The 22,608-nt window shown below is 39.5% G+C and overlaps 1 protein-coding gene and 1 non-coding gene across 6 annotated transcripts in view; one reads left to right on the top strand and one right to left on the bottom strand.

Moving 5' to 3' along the window:
• Window positions 1–22,608, top strand: part of MED13L (mediator complex subunit 13L) — a 297,857-nt gene that overhangs the window by 260,458 nt on the left and 14,791 nt on the right. For 3 of the 5 annotated variants that reach the window (XM_060121969.1, XM_060121967.1, XM_060121971.1), the window contains 11 exons: window positions 1,015–1,235; window positions 1,529–1,734; window positions 6,002–6,939; window positions 11,119–11,298; window positions 11,915–12,138; window positions 14,022–14,214; window positions 14,901–15,327; window positions 15,916–16,135; window positions 17,410–17,598; window positions 20,966–21,189; window positions 21,380–21,522. In XM_060121969.1, coding sequence (XP_059977952.1) covers window positions 1,015–1,235; window positions 1,529–1,734; window positions 6,002–6,939; window positions 11,119–11,298; window positions 11,915–12,138; window positions 14,022–14,214; window positions 14,901–15,327; window positions 15,916–16,135; window positions 17,410–17,598; window positions 20,966–21,189; window positions 21,380–21,522 — 3,165 coding nt within the window. The remainder of the gene's footprint in view (window positions 1–1,014; window positions 1,236–1,528; window positions 1,735–6,001; window positions 6,940–11,118; window positions 11,299–11,914; window positions 12,139–14,021; window positions 14,215–14,900; window positions 15,328–15,915; window positions 16,136–17,409; window positions 17,599–20,965; window positions 21,190–21,379; window positions 21,523–22,608) is intronic. The other 2 variants (XM_060121968.1, XM_060121970.1) reach the window with 2 other exon arrangements.
• Window positions 2,370–2,471, bottom strand: LOC132504594 (U6 spliceosomal RNA). Its single transcript, XR_009534980.1, has one exon. It is a non-coding gene; the product is annotated as a U6 spliceosomal RNA (small nuclear RNA).

Here is a 22,608-nt window from a genome sequence, read left to right as displayed (position 1 = left end):
TTTCTTCTGCTCTATATCATGGAGGCTTTCCCTTCCCCCCATAAACAAAGGAAAGAAAGCAAGCCTAATGAGAATCACACATCTAGTCAAGCCTTCCCTTTTAGATGATGGAACTGAGGCCCTGAGGGAGGAAGTGACCAGACCACAGCAGCGCTGTGCTGGGAGCTCGTGGGTTGGGGAACCCAGCCCACTGTAGCTTCTCTATACAGCTCTACCTTAGACTCTAGCTCAGGTCAGAGCATGGTACAGCTATTCTTTATTAATTTCTGATTCAGAGCTGTAAGTCATATTAAGATCTGTCCAGTGGTTACTATTTACCTGTTTAAATATTGAAGTTGCTAGAAAGAGCAATGTAATTGGAAATTGGGACACCAGATATGATTCCAAATCACTGATTTGAACTTGTGGCTACAAATGTGTAAATAAATTTGCTGTACAGGACACCCCCTAGTGGCCAAATTTCACAACCGCAACTTGCATTTCATTGCATACACTCCTTAAGAATCAGTTCCTTAATGAGACACTATTAGTGATGATGGTTAACCTAATGTATATAACAATGATTTTTTTTTAAGGTTGAGAATCACTGATCTAAGTATTTCTTAAAAGGTACTTTTTTTCCCAGCTGATTTTCAATAATTGTCTTTTGGTTTTAGATAGGATTATTAACCCTGACTATGAAGTTTCATCTCCTTAGATTTTTCAGGGAATCAGCTGTTGGAAGAAAAAATGTATGTTATGTAGACTTTGTTCACATAATTAATGTGAAGCCAAATCATAAAGCATCAAGAGGATAGTGATAAAGTTGCAGCAAAGGATAATTTCCTGCTGATGGCCTTCTTCTTAGATACTTCCATTATTAATAGTCTATTATGTAACTGATATGACCATTCAGTCAGCATTATTTCTGATGCCAACTAGAGGGCCTGGCTATGAACTAGGTTGTTTTCTTTTTTTTAGAAGTCAGGCCTGTTACAAATTTTTTTTTCTTATTTTTTATCTTTATTTTTTTAGCAGTTGCAGACCTGCAAAGGATGTTCCCCACCCCTCCTTCTTTGGAACAGCACCCTGCATTTTCTCCTGTGATGAATTATAAAGATGGAATCAGTTCAGAGACAGTGACAGCGTTAGGCATGATGGAGAGCCCTATGGTCAGTATGGTTTCAACACAGCTTACTGAATTCAAAGTGGAAGTGGAAGACGGGTTAGGAAGTCCCAAGCCAGAGGAAATAAAGGTAATTGCCAATATATTAGTTATACAAAGACAGGGTGGTTTGAAAGCAGATTTTTATACAACGTCTTTAAAATAGTATTGTCTGTATGCCATGTATGCATAAGTTCCTAAGAGTTCTCTGATTTAGGTCATGAGGTAATTATAGTGTTTTGATTAAGTTAAAATTTTGGCTTTAGCATTTTTCTGTTGATCAGATAAAAGAGGAGTATTAAATTATAGTGATTTTTGTTGCTATTATGGTGTGTCCTAAAGTTGTTTACCAGCATTATCACCAGCCCCACTTTGTTGTCACAGGACTTTTCATATGTGCACAAAGTTCCAACTTTACAACCTTTTGTGGGATCCTCCATGTTTGCTCCACTGAAAATGTTGCCGAGCCAATGCCTGCTACCTCTGAAGATTCCTGATGCCTGTCTGTTTCGGCCTTCGTGGGCAATCCCTCCTAAAATTGAACAACTGCCCATGCCACCTGCAGCCACTTTCATTAGAGATGGCTACAAGTATGTGCTGGGATTGTGTCGAGTTATCTGCTGTATTTAATATGATTTTTTTTTAACATCTTTACTGGAGTATAATTGCTTTACAATGGTGTGTTAGTTTCTGCTTTATAACAAAGTGAATCAGCTATACATATACATATATCCCCATATCTCCACCCTGTTGTGTCTCCCTCCCACCCTCCCTATCCCACCCCTCTAGGTGGTCTCAAAGCACCTAGCTGATCTCCCTGTGCTATGCGGCTGCTTCCCACTAGCTATCTGTTTTACATTTGGTAGTGTATATATGTCCATATGTCCATGCCTCTCTGTCACTTCGTCCCAGTTTACCCTTCCCCCTCCCCGTGACCTCAGGTCCATTCTCTATGTCTGTGTCTTTATTCCTGTCCTGCCCCTGGGTTCTTCAGAACCTTTTTTTTTTTTTTAGATTCCATATATATGTGTTAGCATACAGCATTTGTTTTTCGCTTTCTGACTTCCTTCACTCTATGACAGACTCTAGGTCCATCCACCTCACTGCAAATAACTCAATTTCGTTTCTTTTTATGCCTGAGTAATGTTCCATTGTATATATGTGCCACATCTTTTTTGTTTGTTTTTTTGTTTTGTTTTAATAGTTCTATAGTGATCTTCTTTTTTAAAGTATTTATTTATTTTTAACATCTTATCCTTGCCCTGGGGCCATGCTAATCTTCTCTGTATCGTTCCAACTTTAGTATATGTGCTGCCGAAGCGAGCACTGTGCCACATCTTCTTTATCCATTCAGCTGTCGATGGACGCTTAGGTTGCTTCCTGATTTTTATCTTAACTAAATATTTACTTTAAATGATGACAGCATTTCATTTGAAACTTTCCTTTATTGGCCATTCATGTTTTTGTGCATATTATTTTCTGTTGAAAATATACGTTGAAAAATTTTCTAAACTAAATTTCATATACATGGAAAAATTAAGGTTATTTGTATAGAGAACCATGATGTTCATGGTCATTCAGTGTGAAATCAGTGTCTATCACAGAATCAAGCATTAGTTAGAGTGGGTAATATTTTTAGGGTGATGGTGGTAAGTACTTTGTTTTATATAATTTGATGGTTTCAAATGTGTTTACTTAAGGCACTTTAAAATGAAGTATTCACATGATAATTTTTCTGTTACTGACACCATGTCATGTAAGAAAGCAGCAACAGAATGGTGCTATGATACGGGGGAAGGAAAAGGAAGTGTTTATTGTAGCTTAGACATGTTTCATACTGTCGCCAAAAAAGTTCTTACTGCAACAGTGTAGAATCAGTTTCCCCTTTGAGTGATAATTTCTTAATAAAATAATTTAAATTCCATAAAATAAAAAGCCACAAACTCAAATTTCTATCAGGACCAGGTAAGCAATATGTGGATGAAATGGACTGGGCAAAGCAGAAGACTTGGCACTACTGATGCTCGGCGTCATTGAGAGAGGCAGTGGGAGCGAGCAGGGTCAATGATGAACTGTTGAGAGTACACCCCTTTTAAAGGGACTTTTTTTTTTTTTTTTTTTTGCTATTCAAATACAGGGAATTGGAGACCTGGAATTAAATGTGTCAATGTATTTCCGTTTTAAAAATGCTGACAGTTGCGAATTCCCTGGTGGTCCAGTGGTTAGGATTCGGTGCTTTCACTGCCTAGGGCACAGGTTCAATCCCTGGTCGGGAAACTAAGATCCTGCAAGCCATGCAGCAAGGCACACCCCCCCACCCCCCCGGCAAAAAAAAAGAAAAAGTGTTGACAGTTAATCCAGAGTTACATTCTAGGAGCTGAGAAAAATTTATGATCTAGGTCCAGTCTGTGGGCTACTTCTTTGTGACCTCATATAAATATCATCTTGATGAAATCAAGTTTAATTTTATAAACAGGCTTTATGCTTGTGTATATAAAGTCTGTATGGGAATGAAAAAGTGTGGCAGAGAAGTGGTTTAAAAGAACCTTAGACTTGGGGAAGTACAGCTATAGGGCTGTACAGTCATAGGGCTCAGATTCCTGCCTTTTTTGTTTAGTCTCTGTATGGCCTTAAATGACCGTTTTACTGGGTCTTCCCTTCTTTAAAATGGGGTTATCTTGCCCTACTTCCCACATAAGTTTTTTTCTGAGAACTCTGAGTATTTCCACAACCACCAGCAGTGTGAAAGCATGTGTTCAAAAGCACCCTGGATGGGAGGGCCTGGCTAGTTCTCTGCTGCTGTTCTCCAGTTGTGCCCTAGCTTATTTAATCTGAGACTGGTCCAGCACAGCTAGAGCGACTAGCACACCAGGAGTTAGCAGGCCATTTGCAAGTAGTGCAACAGCTTCCGAACCCATTCCACAGCTTAATCTCTTACACACACAAGCTTCTCAAACAGTGACATGCAACCCATTGCTGTATGATGGTTTCAATAACAAATAATTTAGATCATTGTTTAGATCTATCAAATCTATCATTTGCCACCCCAAAGATTCTTGGTATTCTAAACTGGTGCTGTTAATAGAACTGTCTCTGATGAAATAAGTGTTTGTATCTGCACCTTCCAGTGCGGCATCCACTACCCTTACGTTGTAGCTGTGCACCATTTGAAATGTGGCTAGTTGAGATCAAGACTGAATTTTTATTTAAGTTGATTTAAATTCATCACATGGGGGTAGTGACTACCTTACTTACTGGACAGGACAGTTCTAGGCTATGGGAAATCCTCCTGCTGTGGTCTCCATCGCCCTGGACCCCCGCTTTATCACAGAGCACACCAGCACTCACTTGATGCCTGTCATACTTGCTATGAGCTAACTTTTCTTCCTCTTTTTCACTGTTGCATATGCAGCCTCTAGCATGGGTTTGGTACTCAATTCATTTTTATTGAATGGGAAAAGTCAGGTTACTGTACAAGATAAACCATTTTTACTGCCTCGGGAGGAATTTTAATTATTTAGGTTTTCAGTTAATCGTCATAGTTCTTTTTGTGATCTGAACTGCATAGCAATTTGGGGGTTTTGTTGAACAGAAAAATTTGAAAGGAGTCCAATTAGACTCATATTCCACACTTATTATTTTGGTCTCTGAGATAGCAATGATTGCTGATCGAGGTTTCTGGGTCATTTGTTCTCTGTACTACAAGATACCACTGTGCCTCAGATTTAACATTTCGTTGCAGTGACTGATTTGGATTTTCGGGTTGATAAGTTAGGCATAGCTGATTAAAAGTCATAAGAAAATGATTTGAAGAGCCATTACTTTATGACATTCTTCTTTCAAATTATAAGTGAATAAATACGTACTTTATTGGAGGAACATTAGTTTAAGCACAGTATTAACAGATTTCAGAAGAATTTTAAGTATTTAAAAAATCTATTTCTTTTGATACCTTCTAACTGGAAAGAATAATCCTGCGCTGTTTTACATGTTCATCTAAGAATATATATCAAGAAAACTTTATTACAATAATAAAATAGCAGAACATTGCAGACACTGTTTTGTTTTCCATGTGGCTCTTCCAAAAAGAAGTCGCTGCTTATGAGAAAATAGGTAGCACAGTGTGATCAGTCTCTGGGAGCTAAAAATAATTGTGCTATATAATGCATGACATATTGAAAAATAAAAAAATGAACGAATTGCCTACCACCCTCCAGAAATCTGTTAGAAGTTTGGAAACTGTGATGCAATATCTATACTTCTGGGCAGCTACTTAACTAATACTAAGTCCTTTTAGCAGCATGTGTAGTATTTGTATTAATTGTAATATAGTACTGGCCAGTGGGTTTCCTAAAATAGAATTCCCTCATGGTCACTCATTACTATAAAAATGGCTAGCCTAGATAGGACTACATTTTGGAAATTAGAAAAATGTTAAATTTTCATGTGCATTTGATTATAACTACTTTAGAATCATATGTAGATTATAGCCTCAGAGAACAAGTACACTGGCAGAATTTCAATTTCAAAAAATGACAAAAATGTAATTGCAAATTAGATGGAAATTTCATCCTATGGTCTTCTAGCTACTTTGGCATCTGAGCTCAAGTGTTAAAGTTCTATTTAGTAGTTATAGGTTTTCAAAACTACATTGCCCAAATCCAGCATCATGTTTTCTTGTAAAAGTAGTTACAGTTCCCTCAAAAGATTAAGATGAGGCTTAATAGAAAACTGAATAAACCAAGTGATAACGTGCATAAATAGGAAATGCACAGGCCAGGTTGGGGTGATTATGTGTGTATTCCAGCACCTGTGACCGGCCTCCCGTTCTCACTTGGTGCTGTCTCTTTGTTGCAGTAATGTGCCTAGTGTCGGGAGCCTAGCAGATCCAGATTATCTGAACACACCACAGATGAACACCCCGGTGACGCTGAACAGCGCTGCCCCAGCCAGCAACAGTGGAGCAGGAGTTTTGCCATCTCCAGCAACCCCTCGCTTCTCTGTCCCCACACCACGAACCCCCAGGACCCCAAGAACTCCCAGAGGAGGGGGCACTGCCAGTGGTCAAGGGTCTGTTAAATATGACAGCACCGATCAGGGGTCACCAGCCTCTACCCCCTCTACCACACGGCCTCTTAATTCTGTGGAGCCCGCCACCATGCAGCCAATTCCTGAAGCTCACAGTCTCTATGTGACTCTGATTCTTTCTGATTCCGTGATGAATATCTTTAAAGACAGAAACTTTGACAGCTGTTGCATCTGTGCCTGCAACATGAACATCAAAGGGGCGGATGTTGGGCTTTACATCCCCGATTCTTCCAATGAGGACCAGTACCGCTGTACCTGTGGGTTTAGTGCGATCATGAATCGCAAACTTGGTTACAATTCGGGACTCTTCCTGGAAGATGAGTTGGATATTTTTGGGAAGAATTCTGATATTGGTCAGGCTGCCGAAAGGCGCTTAATGATGTGTCAGACCACCTTCCTTCCGCAGATGGAAGGAGCCAGAAAATCCCAGGAGCCACCGATAAGCCTTCTCCTCCTCCTGCAGAATCAACATACACAACCTTTTGCTTCACTGAGTTTCCTGGACTACATTTCCTGTAACAATCGCCAAACTCTTCCCTGTGTGAGCTGGAGTTACGACCGGGTGCAAGCAGATAATAATGATTACTGGACGGAATGCTTTAATGCCTTGGAGCAGGGTCGGCAGTATGTGGATAATCCCACAGGTGGCAAAGTGGATGAAGCGCTGGTGAGAAGTGCCACTGTGCACTCTTGGCCTCATAGCAATGGTAGGTTTCCCAGAATACAAATTTGCTTTGAAAATTGTCTTGGTGTGATGACAACTTGCAAACTTTCTTTACTTTGTTATATATGACAAAATTTTAAATTTCATTTATTAAAAAATAGACATAACTAAAGAGAGAGCTATCTTGATATCACCCTAAAGTTAAGAACGGGGAGATGTTTTATATTGAAACACATTTGGAGAAGAGTAATTATTTTGTGGAAAAAAAGTCGTCTAGATTACACAAACTGATAATTTGCATACCCTTTCATGTTTAAGTCTATGTATTCTTCTGGGTCGAGTTTCCATGATACTTCTTCCAGGAAGCCTTCTATCCATTTACCAGAGTATTTTCTCTTTCCTCTGATTTCCCAGCATTTTGTGTCTCTGGTAACAATGATCACATTTTACTTTGCATTGTGGTTACTGGGGCACGTCACTGTCTTAAAAACTCCAGTTGATAGGGCTTCCCTGGTGGCGCGGTGGTTGAGAGTCCGCCTGCCGATGCAGGGGACACGGGTTCGTGCCCCAGTCTGGGAGGATCCCACATGCCGCGGAGCAGCTGGGCCCGTGAGCCATGGCCGCTGAGCCTGCGCGTCCGGAGCCTGTGCTCCGCAATGGGAGAGGCCACAACAGTGAGAGGCCCGCGCGTACCAGAAAAAAAAAAAAAAAAAAAAAAACTCCAGTTGATAAACGTCTTTGGAGTTGGGCTGTAAGAGTGCTGAGCAGCCTTGCTGTTCCCTTTCCTTATTGATTCACTATCTATGCTATAATGTGTCCTGAAGGGATACAATGGTGAATGAAAGGGACAAGGTACCTGCCCTCAGGGACTTTCTAATCTATTTTGGAAAATGGATAAGCCTTCTCCTCCATCCTCCAATTAAATAATATGCTTATTTACTTAATTATTCGAATCAAATAAATAAATAAGCATATTATTACAAACCATTATAAGTGATGAAAGCACGGTATGTCAGGGGACACTTCCTTGAAGAAGCAGTAACATTTGAGATCCCAACGATGAGTACAGGTTAACTGGGTGACGAGGGAGGGGGCGGGGAGCCGTGTCCCAGGCAGAGGAGGGGCGAGTGCAATGGCCCAGCGTTATGTAGAGCGTGGGGCCTTCAGAGAACTCAGAGAAGCCTAGAGACCAGCAGCGCTAGCTTGTCAAGAGCCTTTTGAGACATGCTGGGCACTGGGTCTTCATCCGAAGAGTCTCAAGTCAATGATGGGTTTTACGAAGAGACATTGACATCAGATTTGTATAGTTAGGAAAAAATCTACTCTATAAGGTGGACTGTGGATTAGAAAATGGCGAGAATGGATTTGAGGAGACTGAGAAGTTCCTGCAGTAGATGAAATAAGAAACAGTAGCTTGGCTTAGTGTCCTAGCAAAGGAGATGGAAAAGAAGTGGAAACAGTCGAGAGATGTTTCGGAAGTATTATTGCAGGACTTGGAAATGGGTTGGATTTGGGGGATCAGGGAGAGTGAGATATTAAGGAAGACACCCAGGTTTTTGACATGTATACCTGGACGGACAGTGGTGTCGTTCAAAGACAAGTGTACTGGGAGCTTCCCTGGTGACACATTGGTTAAGAGTCTGCCTGCCAATGCAGGGGACACTGGTTCGATCCCTGGTCCGGGAAGATCCCACATGCCGTGGAGCAACTAGGCCCATGCACCGCAACTGCTGAGCCTGTGCTCTAGAGCCCGCGAGCCTAGAGCCTGTGCCCCGCAACAAGAGAAGCCACCACAATGAGAAGCCCGCGCACCGCACCGAAGGGTAGACCCTGCTTGCCACAGCTAGAGAAAGCCCGCACACAGCAACAAAGACCCAACACAGCCAAAAATAAATAAAATTATTTTAAAAAGATGAGTGTACTGGAGGAATATCAGGTCTGGGGAGAAAGGTCATACATTGAGTTTTGGAAGTTTTAAAGATTTCTCTTGAGATATCCAGGTAGAGGTGTCAAGTAGACACTTGGGACTTCATGACCTGGAGCGCAGGGGAAAGGGAGTATATGGCACGTAGATGATAACTCAAGTCAGGGGCTCGGAGGAGGAGGAGAGCTCACTGGGGAGGAGGACTGTATGGAAAGAGCGGAGGGCCTGGGACAGAGCTTTACTGAGTTCTGCCATGTAACCAAGTTTCATGAACGAGAGCGTGGTCAACAGGCATTCAGATTCAGCCAGGCTTTTAAGATAAGGATTAAACCAGTCTTTTGACCATGGTAAGAGCTGTTTCTGTAGACAGGTGGGAGCAGAGGCCAAGCTGGAGGAGTCTATGTGTGAAAGAAACATGGACCCTGCTTCAGAATAGTCGTCAGTCTTGCAGGGGAGAAGGTTAGATAAGCAAGGAGACTTCTTGGAGGTGGAGACTCCTGAGGAAGTATTTCAAGGGTTATACTCATTTTTATAACTGCTTAGGTTTAAGTAGAGTACCTTATACTTAGCAGGCCTTTAATTAATGTCTGCTGCATGAATTTATGAATTAAAGTCTTGCCCCTAAAGAATTGTGGGTGATTATCTTAGGTGGCTTCTTTTACTAGACAGTGGCCTTCAGGTAGAAAAGCAGTCTGTGTGGGTGGATCAGTAGTGGCATCTTTGGATGTGAAGAATAGCACATTTTTTTGTAGGCGAGATGTGGGTTCCAAATTCAGATGCTTAAAACTACCAGACAGATAATGTAAATGAATGATGTGAAGATCCAGGTTTGCAAAAGGCAATGACCTAAATTGTGTCGTTTCGCAACATACTTTCTATTTTGTATGCACAGGAATAGAGTTCACAAAGAATTACTTCTACTTTTATTTTTCTCTAACCTGTGGTTCTCTTGGTGTGTCATTTTCCTACTTCTGTTAGAGCCATGGGTACAAGAGGTACTTTACTTTTTCCTTTCCTATAAGAAGAAAAGAAGCACAGGCTTGAAGATCAAGGTGATAAATGCTGCTTCAGTCTCAGGCCAGCTGGGGTGGGGGGAGGCGCGGGGGGAGCGTCAAGAACTGTCTGAAGGGGACAGCTACTCCTTGGCTCCAAGTGGTGGTCATCCAGGAATATGATGGCCTCAGCCCCAGGGCTGTCAGGCAGTTTTCCAGTTTTTCAAGAGAAGCTGGAAATCCAGATTTGCATATGAAATTTCCTGAGAAATTCGTTCCAGATTGAAAAACAAAAACTCTGTGCCATCAAGTTGCAGCCTGTGTTTGATGTGGGGACACATCTAAAAATGTCTTAAGACCCCCTTAAGCACCCTGTGGTTCAGATTTAGTTGGTAAATAAACCACAGATTTCCATCCATGCCACTTTCCTAATCAGCTGGAAAAGCAAGAGGAATGAAAGGTCTCTAGGAACCCAGCTGTGCAGATTCATAGCTGACCATCTCCAGCTTAAGTAGTTCTTTCTTCAGATCTTTTTGAGAATTTGACGAGCATTATGGACCTTCTCCCTTGGGGTAAAATACACCTATGCTCATGCATGCATATGCAGTTTGGGGTGGAGTTTCAGAGGTTTTTCAAATTCTAGGTTAAGAAACCCTCTTGCAGGAAGAACATGTTCTGAAACCATGAATCTCCTACCTTCCTCTCTGTACAGATGAATTTCAGGCCTGTCAATGCCTCTGCCCTGTTTTCATGGGCCTCTGCCTGTGTAGAAGGTCATCTTTCTCTTTATGCATTTTGTATTTTGTGAAAATATTTTCATTAAGAGCAGTTTTTAAAGTTTTTAAAAGCTTCAAGTTCCTTTTTCCCACTCATCATATAATCAAAACATGGATTTTTGTAAATAAAAGTAATTAAGAAACTAAAAGTAAGAAACAATAATTAAGAAATTTTTGCCGCTCTCTTTTCTTAAGAACAACCTTGGAAACAAGTCTGTATGATTTTTAAAAGTCAGGCCTATCTACCTTTCCACTTTTAGGCAGTCCTGTAGTTAACCTCTTTTATATAGAGTAAACTATTTTCCCTTTTATTATTTCCAATAATAAATGATAAACTATCTTCTACTTTAGAAGATTGTCTTTCCTCTTGACTCCTAAGTCGGGTATTTTAGAATCTACTGTAAGTAGACCCTGCTGCCAGTGGCGCGTCTGTCGTGGAGTATACCTGAGGTCCACAGTGATGGCAAGAAGAGGAGTGTGCTAGCCGCCCTTTACGATTTCCCTTCCTTTTCATTTCATTTCTCTTCCAGTGCTGGACATCAGCATGCTCTCCTCCCAAGATGTGGTCCGTATGCTGTTGTCCCTGCAGCCCTTTCTCCAAGACGCCATCCAGAAGAAGCGCACGGGCAGGACCTGGGAGAATATCCAGCACGTGCAGGGACCACTCACCTGGCAGCAGTTCCACAAAATGGCAGGACGGGGAACCTACGGTAGAATCCTTCCCCTGTTTAAATTCCTTCAGATTTTTGTTCTATGAAAAGCAGCTTTAGTTACTGTCGAGTCCTTCCCTCACTGACAAAATAGAACCTTTTTCCTCCTGACTATTAAGTTTTATAATCTGCCTGTTTTCCAGTAGTCAGTTTTGGAGATAATTTTTCTAAATGTCTTTGGCATAATCAAGGTCAGTGGGGCAAATAATCCCTAAATAGACCATTTGTTAGGGTCTCCTTATCTTCATGGTCCTCACTGCATTTTCATCTGGATGAACTTCTGAACTAGTTCTGTCAACTTCTTCATAGTCAGGATTATAGTGCTTATCTTAAAGGAAATGACATAGTGCTGTTTGGAAAACTAACTTTAACCTGCTCTAGTCTGCTCTCTGATCTTACTGAAACTTTATAAGCATGTTCTGACTCATTTAATTAAGGTTCTTCATCAGGGGCCATTTAATTAGAGGATTTGAAGAGTACTTTTAAGAGTATCATGTCAACCTACAATAAAATTTCTGATGCCAGAAATAAGACTAATGCACCAGAGAATTCTCAGTTGTCGAGGTTGTGGGAAACAGACCCTGAAGCACTTTCCTAAACTGCAATCTTGTTTTAGGTTCTGAAGAATCTCCTGAGCCGTTGCCCATCCCCACTCTGCTGGTAGGCTATGACAAGGACTTCCTCACCATCTCGCCATTCTCCTTGCCATTTTGGGAGAGGCTGTTGTTGGACCCATACGGGGGCCACCGTGATGTTGCCTATATTGTGGTGTGTCCAGAAAATGAGGCCTTGCTCGAAGGAGCCAAAACTTTTTTCAGGGACTTGAGCGCTGTATATGAGGTGAGAAGGATATGAAAGATGAAAATTGTTTGTATGATACAAGTCCTCAGGTTGTTTCTAGTTATGACTAAATTTTAAAGAACAAATATTTTCAAAGTAGGACTCAAAGAAAATTTTCACATAGTTGGAGGATGAAGAAAAGGATTACATTGGCAAGTTTTTCAAGGAGTACATTGCTTTCCCATCTTAGCTTTTATATTTTATTAGATTTAAAGATTTTCCTCTACCAGCCTTACCACCCATCTTAAAGTCCCGTCAGCTGTTTTTTCCCCATTTATGTGCTCAAGTTTAAAAGTATTACTCACCAGGGGATAGTGGTTGTTCAGAAGATGAGCTTTATGAAAAGAAAGCACATCTACTCTTGGGGCGGGTGGGTGGGGGGAGTTCCTGAAAACAGTATAAAAATGTTTAGCTTGAAAATTTCTGAATCATAATAAGTTTAATGACTCATGTCCCTGTTTTATTTAACACTCCATTCATCTTAATACTAAAATTTTGGTACAGATTAATAATGTGATAACCATAGTAATATATAAGCCACTTAGATAATTTTATATATTTAGTACATAAATTCCTGTTACTTTTGAAAAATTAGAATCATGTCTGTCTTTGAAGAGTTAGTGCCACATTTCTTCTGCTAAAGTACATAGACATAAGGTTTTTGTACCTTATACTTCTGTTATCTTTATATTTGACAAGAATAAATGAAATTACTATTTATAAAGTATTTAGAGCTGCGACAGGCATATTATAAGCATTACAAAAGTGTTTGCTAAATAAGATGCCAAGTTGAATTTCAAAAATACTCCATAACGGAACATTCACTATCTATAAGTGTATGAGTACACACGAAATAGTAAACTTACATGTTGCTACCAAGAAGTGAGAAGATGCTAAAGTATGAGATAATGGCATCAATTAAGCCACTGAAGGAAATCCTTGGATACAGTAATTTCTAAACAGTGCCTGGTTCATGATGCCTAATAATATTAAATCATAATCACCCTAACACAGAAAACTTGTCTAAGCAATCTTAAAGCCCAGCCTTACTTTTGAGTGAAGCTTTCAACATAAGTTCCAAAACATAAAAGGACTGCCAGATCATTTTAGGATTGCTCTTTTGGCAGTAATGCGTACCTGCTTCAGAAGAGTGTACACTAGAGAATTTTCAGGGGCTTGGTAAGCCTCCTGTTCATCAACTCTAGTAAGGGCTAATAATATGGGCTCTTCTGCTGGTGAACAGGTAGCTAGGTAGCTTACTTTGTGCAGGTATATTAATTCTCTGCCATAAGCACCCATTTAATGTCCTGCACGTCAGTAACAGAATCTCATTGTGCTAAAACAACTATTTACTTTTAAAAAGTGATCAGCATATCCACTGTTTCCGTGGCCTTTGCTATTGGTGATCTCCAAATGTCTGTAACAATGTAACAGATGGCCCATAAAATTTTAATGTTATCTTATGGGAGAACATCATAAGTTGGGATTACTTAAGAGGTTTTAGTGGACATATGTCTCAGTCAGCCTAAGTAGGCAGGAATCTGGTTAATTCTTTATTTGACCATTAGCAATCAGGTAGTGCTCAGCAATCTTCCCTTGTGCTGGAGGAAGTGGTTGGGGTGAAGAAACATTCATTTTTCTTTAAAAGAAACAATTTTCCTTAGAGAGCCTAGTCCAGGTTTTGGAGAGACAGAGAACAGTTTCAGGTACATTATAATTACCAGAAGGGACCAGCATATAATGTTGGTTTGGTTGCGTGTGGTAACGCTAAAAGACAAAGGAAAATGCTTCCATGTGTATGGTCAAGGATCTCTGTGGTAACGATGTGTACTGAACGAAGGAGTGGTTCCTGTTGTAAACGGTGATCTGTTTTGTGCCATCAGATGTGTAGGCTTGGGCAGCACAAGCCTATCTGCAAAGTGCTGCGCGACGGGATCATGCGCGTGGGGAAGACCGTGGCGCAGAAGCTGGCGGAAGAGCTTGTGAGCGAGTGGTTTAACCAGCCGTGGGGCAGCGAGGAGAGTGACAATCATTCCAGACTCAAACTTTATGCGCAAGTTTGCCGCCATCACCTAGGTAAATGGGGATGTATTTGGCAAAGTAGAATTTGAGAAATAGCAAATCATTCCCCCTGCTCCCTATTAGACATGCCACATTATACTTCTTTTGTCTCGGGAAATGTTAGTGTTCCATTACTGTATTTATTTAGGTCTAATTTTTGCATTCTAAGTAGATAAATGCTAATTTTTATGTGCATGTATATTCTTTAAAAGCTATTTACAGTAGCCTAAGGAAGTCATACCTAATTTACTCCACATTTCGAAAATGTAGCAGCATGACTTGGTATTAACTGCTTTATTTTAACCCAGATTCCCAAGAGAATCTTAGATGCTTACATAAGCCTTACGCACATAGGAGCATTATATACCATGATGGCTGTAGAATATACGGCCTCTCCGTTTTCAGTGAATGCGTATGGAATCAGTCTGAAAGGCAAATGTTACAAATGACTGATTTTCTCCTCTCCCCCGCCCCCCCCAAATAAGGCTCTTCCCCAGAATTTATAATAAGTAACTCCATGTTTATTTCCATGTTTACAGAACATAGAAGCTTATGTTCAGTGGTAGAGATAGCATTTTGGGTGTCATAGAGTAATGCAACCTGGAAGCATAATTTTTTTTAAAGTGACTATTCTAAATATCTGCTTCAGCCAGACACTGCAGAACATCCCTAAAGTCACCTCTCTGCGTGTACACTTTCAGCACCTTATCTAGCCACTCTGCAGCTCGACAACAGCCTGTTGATACCACCTAAGTACCAGACCCCACCAGCAGCAGCACAGGGACAAGCTACACCTGGGAATGCGGGGCCTTTAGCTTCAAATCCAGGATCGGCAGCCCCCTCAGCTGGCAGTGCATTTAATCCCACCTCCAATGGCAGTTCTGTGAACCCGGCAGCAAGTAGCTCCGCATCTGGTTCCTCTGTGCCACCAGCCTCGACATCTGCCTCTGCTCCCATTATTAACCAGATAAGCACTACCTCTTCTTCAGGATTCAGTGGTAGTGTCGGAGCGCAGAACCCCAGCGCTGGGGCCAGCTCTGCAGAGAGAACGCAAGGGAACATAGGCTGTGGTGGAGACACTGAGCCTGGGCAGAGCTCCTCTCAGCCCTCACAGGATGGACAGGAAAGGTACGGTACTCTGACCAAGACGAGTGGCTTCAGCTCGGACCCCTTGTCTACTCTTCCTCTGCACCCCTAGCCCCCTCGACTTCATGAGTCTCTAAACCTTGTAAAGGGTGGTATTTCTCTTCTTCCCTCCAAGGAGTAACAACTGTCAGTCTATAGTTCAGTGTTAAGAAATTTGAGAACTTCTTATAAACTTACTATATTACTAGTATAATGGTAATATATACTTACTAATTAATATACTTAATGTAATTAATATTACTGTTAATACTCTTATTATATGAACATAATATATGGATAATAGTAATAGTAAGCTCTTACTATTAACGTAACAGCATTATAAAACATCTTTGTAGAATGAAGCCACGGTGTGGTGGGGGGGAGTTAAAAAAAGAGATCTCATTTTAGAGGAGCATGTTGTTGTTTTCCATCCATCTGGATGCTAACTGATTTGGTTTGCCTTCATTTTGGTACATATTAATGTTGCATTTAATCTGTAATCATTGTCCAGGAGTCAGTGTGCTCTGGAATTGATTTATTTTGTATAATTTATATTTATGTTGTGCATCTCATAAGTGACTCTCTCTGCAGTGTTACAGAAAGGGAGAGGATAGGAATTCCCACGGAGCCTGACTCTGCAGACAGCCAAGCCTACCCTCCAGCTGTTGTCATTTACATGGTGGACCCCTTCACTTACACCGCAGAGGAAGACTCCACTTCTGGAAATTTTTGGCTGTTGAGTTTGATGCGCTGCTACACAGAAATGCTGGATAATTTACCTGAGCATATGAGAAATTCTTTCATTCTCCAGGTAACTATTTGCAAGTTTATTTTTTACATTGTTGTTTTATGAAAGTAAACAGGTTCATGATTTTTTAAAAAATTGTATGTATTAGAAAAAAGTATTCTTAATTCTGCCTTTTAGATTCAGCCATTATTAGCATTTTGGTGTTTTTCTAGCCTTTTTTCTGTGTTTGTTTACACAATTGACCATACTTTTCACATAATTTTTAGTCTTTTTGTACTTAAAGTTATTCATGAATATTTTTCCACCTTATTTAAAATTCTCACCAAGCAGCATATTTTTTATAGGCTGCATATTTTCCATGTGTAACTGTTTCTCTACAGTTAGATATAATTACTTTTTTTTTTTTTTTTTTACCTTTTCACTGTTACAAATACAACTATAAGGTGGTCCAGTGGTTGGGACTCTGTGCCTCCAATTCCGGGGCCTGGGTTCAATCCCTGGTCGGAGAACTAAGGTCCCACAAGCTGCACAGCATGACCAATAAATAAATAAGTAAATGAATGAATAAATAAATAAATAAAGCCATAATAAACATCTTCAGGTATAATCTGTCTTTCACATTTCAAGTAATTTCTTAAAGTGGATTCTTTGATAAAGATACTGATAAATAATGCCAGATTCCTCTCTCAAAATGTTATAGTTATTTACATTTCTTTCAGGAGTGAAGGAGCATGCCCATTTTCAGTGCACCCTTGCCAGTTTTATAGTGTAATAATTTTTAAAAATTTATAATTTAATAGGTGAAAAATGATGTCTTGGGTGTTTGGATTCTTGTTTTTCTGTCACTTTAACTCAAGCTATTATAGAATTAAAAGATTGAAATTAAAGCTACCAGTATAGTTTGTTGATAGTTTTTCATTGATTTGAAGTTTGTGCCTCAGATGACTAGACAATAATTCCAAAGATGCCATGCATACTATGCGTATAACCTTACAAAAGTGAGAAGTATATTTAAAAGCAAGTTTTTAAATTTAGGGGCATGGCAACAATAAATTGATAATTTATCTCTAAAATGGGAACAGGGTAATTTCTAAGTGACAGTGTAACTTGACCAGCAGAGTGACACCTCTTCTTAAATTGCTGGTATATTTGGAATATAGGACTTTATGTCACTGAAAGGAATTAAGATTGAATTATACTATGTTTGGCATTTCTGTATTTTAAAACTAAAGTTGCATCCCCCATTCAAGTAAAGAATTCATACCATTTCATTTTCGAACTGCCTTGTTAGCATATTAGATCTCTATTTCTTGTTTTATTTGTATTTGTGTCTGTAGATTGTGCCTTGCCAGTACATGCTGCAGACAATGAAGGATGAACAAGTTTTCTACATTCAATACTTGAAGTCCATGGCATTTTCAGTGTACTGCCAGTGCAGGCGACCTCTGCCTACACAGATACACATTAAATCCCTCACAGGATTTGGGCCTGCCGCCAGCATTGAGATGACTCTCAAGAACCCAGAGGTAGGTAGCAGCAACAGGGCAGAAATTTGCAAAAAGACTACTTTTATGCTAAAGATGCAAACCAGGAGAGTTGCTTGCTTGGTTGGTCTTCTACCTTTATTATAAGAGTGGTAGGTTTCTTTAATCCTTAAGTTGAAATAGAGGAGATACTTCTCTGAACTTGTATAATTTTTTGAGAAAAGAGGCAAGCAAACTCTTGCCATTTTTTGATGTAAGACCTAAGGCAACAATACACTTATCCCTTTTACTTATGAAAGTTCAGTTTTCCTATATTTATTTTGTTCATCATTGTTTGAAGCTAATTTGTGTCTTAAATCACTCTCCACCTTCCCCAGCTCATTTTGTTCCCTTGGAACAGCCGCTGTGTATGTGTTTACTCTGCACAGGCCCCACATTTTCTGATGCTTTCTCCTCCCCTTGTCTCAGTGCTTCTGTATGTAAATGAACGCTTTTGCTCTCCATCTTTGTAAACCTGTTTCCCACAGATAAGTACCTCAGGGGGAATTCTAAAACACCAAAGCAAAACATGTTTTAAACAGAAGTTGTACACTTCTTTTGTTTTACTAATCACCTTATCCTGAAGGTAGATATACAGGGCAGTGTTTAGAACTCTCAAAGCCTTCAAAAATCAGTTCCCACAACTTTTGCATGAAAAATTACCCATTAATAAAGGCCAGCAAACACCTCTTCACCATTAGAGAACTTAAAAACACCAAAAATTGCTAATTTTAGTTGGTTAATGTGAGTTTTTGTGGAAAACTAAAAAAATGACGCACTACTTAATACTGCATTTGTTGTAACTTGGTTCAGGTCAGCTTGGTCCCAAGAGAGGAAACTGCTTAGCTGACAACTTATATTCGCTCTGGGGTTATAGAAAATTTCTATCTTTGGCAGTTTTAGATTAGTTTATTCTCTTGAGTCTGTATTTTTTACTTTTGTGAGCATGTCATGTTTTCTTTACTACTAGCTTTTTCTGGAATAAAAATAAATATGTTTCTACTTGTTTCAAATTTGTGTCCAGGAATTGAGTTTATGCCTTTCTTTATAAACTTTGAATCTTTTAGTTTTTTACCTCTTGTGGTTATTCTGCAATTCAGATGCAATCATTCCTTATGCTTTGGTAAGAAGTTACCACAATTTCAAATGACAACTAATAGTAGTCTGCATTTTCAGAGAAGAGAGTAAAGGCTGACTACCTATATTAAGATCCGAGGCATTATGTAATGTTTTAAAAGATTATATAACATACTGGCAGAACACCATGAGAGTTCATGAGATATATAGTGAGGCTTAGATTAAAATAAATCACAAAAAATATATTCTTTCTTTCCCTTTGCTTTGGAACAGGAAGAGAGAAATCAATCATTTGACTTAATTAAAAATGTAAGAACCAAATGTTGTGAACATTTACTGAGGTTTATAAATTTTTACTTGCATTAAGGTGCAATGGCTAATTGCTAAATACTGCCTCTCCCCCAGTCTGCAGCTAGAATTTTGTACTTTCATTCAGCAACTATAGCAGAGTGTCTACCGTGTGCCAGACACTGTATTAGGTGTCGACTGTGCAGGGGTGAACAAGACACCAGTCCCCTGCTTCCAGGAATTCTCATTTTCTGCAGTGGCACAGTCTCATGCAAGCTCCTGGCAACCACTGTTCTACTTGGTGTCTCTGTGGGGTTGCCTGTTCTGGACGTTTTTTGTAAATGGAATCTTCCAATATGGAATGTTTTATGTCTGCCTTCTTTCACTTAACATAATGTTTTCGAGGTTCATCCATGTCATAGCATGTATCAGTACTTCATTTCTTTTTATGGCTAAGTACTGTTCCATTATATGGATAGACCACATTTTGTTTATCCATTTATTAGTGGATGGGCGTATGGATTTTTCCACTTTTTGGCTATTGTGACTAACCCTGTTCTAAACATTTGTGTATGAGTTTTTGTGTGGCTATATGTTTTCAGTTTTCTTAGTAAGTACCTAGGAGTAGAATTTCCGGGTCTGTGGAGAGTGAATGGATCAGTGATAAGGTTAGCTTTGAAACTTGAGCAAGTTGTTGAATAAGTATCCCTAAAATGAAGGAATTGGATTAACTTATCTCCAAGGTCTCTTTTAAGTTTAAAATTCTGTAATTCCATTATTACTGTTTCTTATGCTATGTAGTTCAGGGGTTGGCAACTCTGTGGGCTAAATCCAGCCTGCAGCCTGCATTTGTATGACCAGCTAGGTAAGAATGATTATTACATTTTTACAAAGAGAAGATTATGTGACAGAGACTCATAAAGCCTAAAGTATTTACTGTCTGATGCTTTACAGAAGTTTGCTGACCCCTGCCGTAGTTTACTAAATATTGAAATGTATATAAAGCTAGAAACAAAGATGACAGTTAAATTTCATCACAGTTTATCTAAAATACTTGTCTTAGGTAACAGCTAACACTTTGATCTCTTTAATTACTTACACACACACATCATAAAGTATAATATACATACTGAAAAGTACCCAGTCTTAAGTATACTGCTTGATGAATTTCCACTAAGTAAAAATATTACATAACTAGCACTAGAAACAAAATATAACAAGCATCCGGGAACCTCTCTAATGTCCCTTCCAGTCACTCCAATGGTAATCACTATTCTGACTTATAACATATAACAGCATAATTTTGCCTGTTTTTGGCTTTATATAAATGGAATCATAATTTACAGTGTTTTGCGCCTGGCTTCTTCTACTCAGTGTTGAGAATCATCCATTTTGTTGCTTGTAGCAGTAGTTTTTTTCATTCTCTTTGCTGCTGTTTAATACTCTGCTTGTGTAACTTTGTCACAATTTATTATCCATTTTACTGTTGATGGTTATTTAGGTTATTTTCTCTTTGGAGCTATTAAGATTGACAGTGTTGTAAACATGCTTATACCTGTCCTTTGTAAACATATATGTGCATTTTGGGGGGTCAGAGGGTATGCGTTTGTTCAGCTTTTACAGGTGTTGTCAAATACTTTTCCGAAGCACATCATACTCCAGGAATGTACGAAAGTTCTAATTGCCCTGTACTCTCACCAATACTTGATGTTTTCTGTCCTTTATATTTCAGACATTCTGGTGGGTGTGTAGTGGTTTTAATCCGCTTTCCTAATGACTAATGAAGTTGGGCCAATAATAATTTCTTTTAATAAGGAAATAATTGGCTTGATTGGGTTCCCTACCTTAAACAATTTTTTTTGTATCATTATTATTTGTATATATAGGACTAGTCGGGAAGCAATCTATTGTCATTTCTCCCTGTTGGTTTCCCTCAGTGCTGTATGGATTTTGTTGTAAACATGGAGTGGCTTTGTGCTGATACTGATTTTGATTTTGATTTCAGCGGCCCAGCCCAATCCAGCTTTACTCCCCTCCTTTTATATTGGCCCCAATCAAAGACAAGCAGACAGAGCTGGGAGAGACATTTGGTGAAGCGAGCCAGAAATACAATGTGCTCTTTGTGGGCTATTGTCTGTCTCACGACCAGCGCTGGCTTTTGGCTTCCTGCACTGACCTCCATGGAGAATTATTAGAAACATGTATTGTAAATATTGCTTTACCAAACAGGTGAGGAGCCTTGGTGTTTATGGTGTGTGTAAATTGATGCTGTGCCTTTTCTCAGATAATGGATCTTTCTAACTTTCCTATCTAAATGCAGTAGGTAACATGTGGGTGGGTTCTTTGGAATTTTCTTGGTTTTGTCGTACTAAATGATAGCTTTGATTCATTTGGGGGCCCTTTTCCATGTCTGTTTTAGATCACGGAGGAGTAAAGTATCTGCACGTAAAATTGGACTACAGAAGTTATGGGAATGGTGCATAGGTATTGTCCAAATGACATCTCTGCCCTGGAGAGTTGTAATTGGACGACTTGGGCGTCTTGGCCATGGGGAACTTAAAGGTGAGAAATTCCTGAAACAAAGGAAAGGAAAAGGGCTGAGCTAATGTCATTAACTAAGCTGAGGGAGAAAATTATAAAGTTGGTAGTAAGAATAAAGCAGATTATATTTTCTGATTCTTTTAAATGTACAGGATAAACCAGTGGCTTTTAGACTTTTCATTAGCAACGAAATCATCACAAAGAAAATCTTAAATATAATATTGAACCCCAGTATATAAAACAGAAAAATATTTTTAATATAAAAATGATACTTGGTAAATTAGAATTTCTAACATTTATTTATATATTGTGAGAAGAACAAGTCAGTTTTAACTGGAAAATTTTATATCAGAGATTATGGATGAGAGTAGAAGTCATATACAGCCTTTACTTTCATTTGCTGGTTTGTTTTTGGTGGTTGCTGGTGATGAGCTTTGTATTTATTTTTGTTTCGGTGGCTTGATTGCAAGATAATCCTGATTGACAAGGACAAGTAGTTGCAAATTGGAAGAGTCTTTATTCACATTGCCACTGTCTGATACTCTTCAGTGTGGAAATTTAAGAGAGCAGATTTTTTTAAGTTGAATCCCCCAATATATCTACTGACTGCTTATATTTCTTACCATAAATATAAGAAAGCACTAAAAGTAACTGCAACATAACACAACTGACCACCACAGGCAGCTGCCTTGCCTGGCGTTGAGCCCAGCTCATTTATTATCCTTGCGTAGCTACTTGTACAGTTTTATATGAGCAATATGAACAGGCCTAGATTATTAATTTAAAGCCCTATCGATTAATGACACATTTATAAAAAGTTCAGTATATGAATATAGGTGGGAGAAGTTTTTGTTTTTGTTTTTAATATTTATTTATTTTTGCGGTACGTGGGCCTCTCACTGTTGTGGCCTCTCCCGTTGCGGAGCACAGGCTCCGGATGCGCAGGCTCAGCGGCCATGGCTCACGGGCCCAGCTGCTCCGCGGCATGTGGGATCTTCCCAGACCGGGGCACGAACCCGTGTCCCCTGCATCGGCAGGCGGACTCTCAACTACTGCGCCACCAGGGAAGCCCTTTAGTATTTATTTATTTGATTTTGCCAGGTCTTA

The sequence above is a fragment of the Lagenorhynchus albirostris genome, chromosome 14 (assembly GCF_949774975.1).
Source record: "Lagenorhynchus albirostris chromosome 14, mLagAlb1.1, whole genome shotgun sequence".
NCBI classification, from domain to species: Eukaryota; Metazoa; Chordata; class Mammalia; order Artiodactyla; family Delphinidae; genus Lagenorhynchus; species Lagenorhynchus albirostris.
Note: the sequence above shows the minus strand (reverse complement) of the source record. Positions and strands in the feature narration are given on the sequence as shown.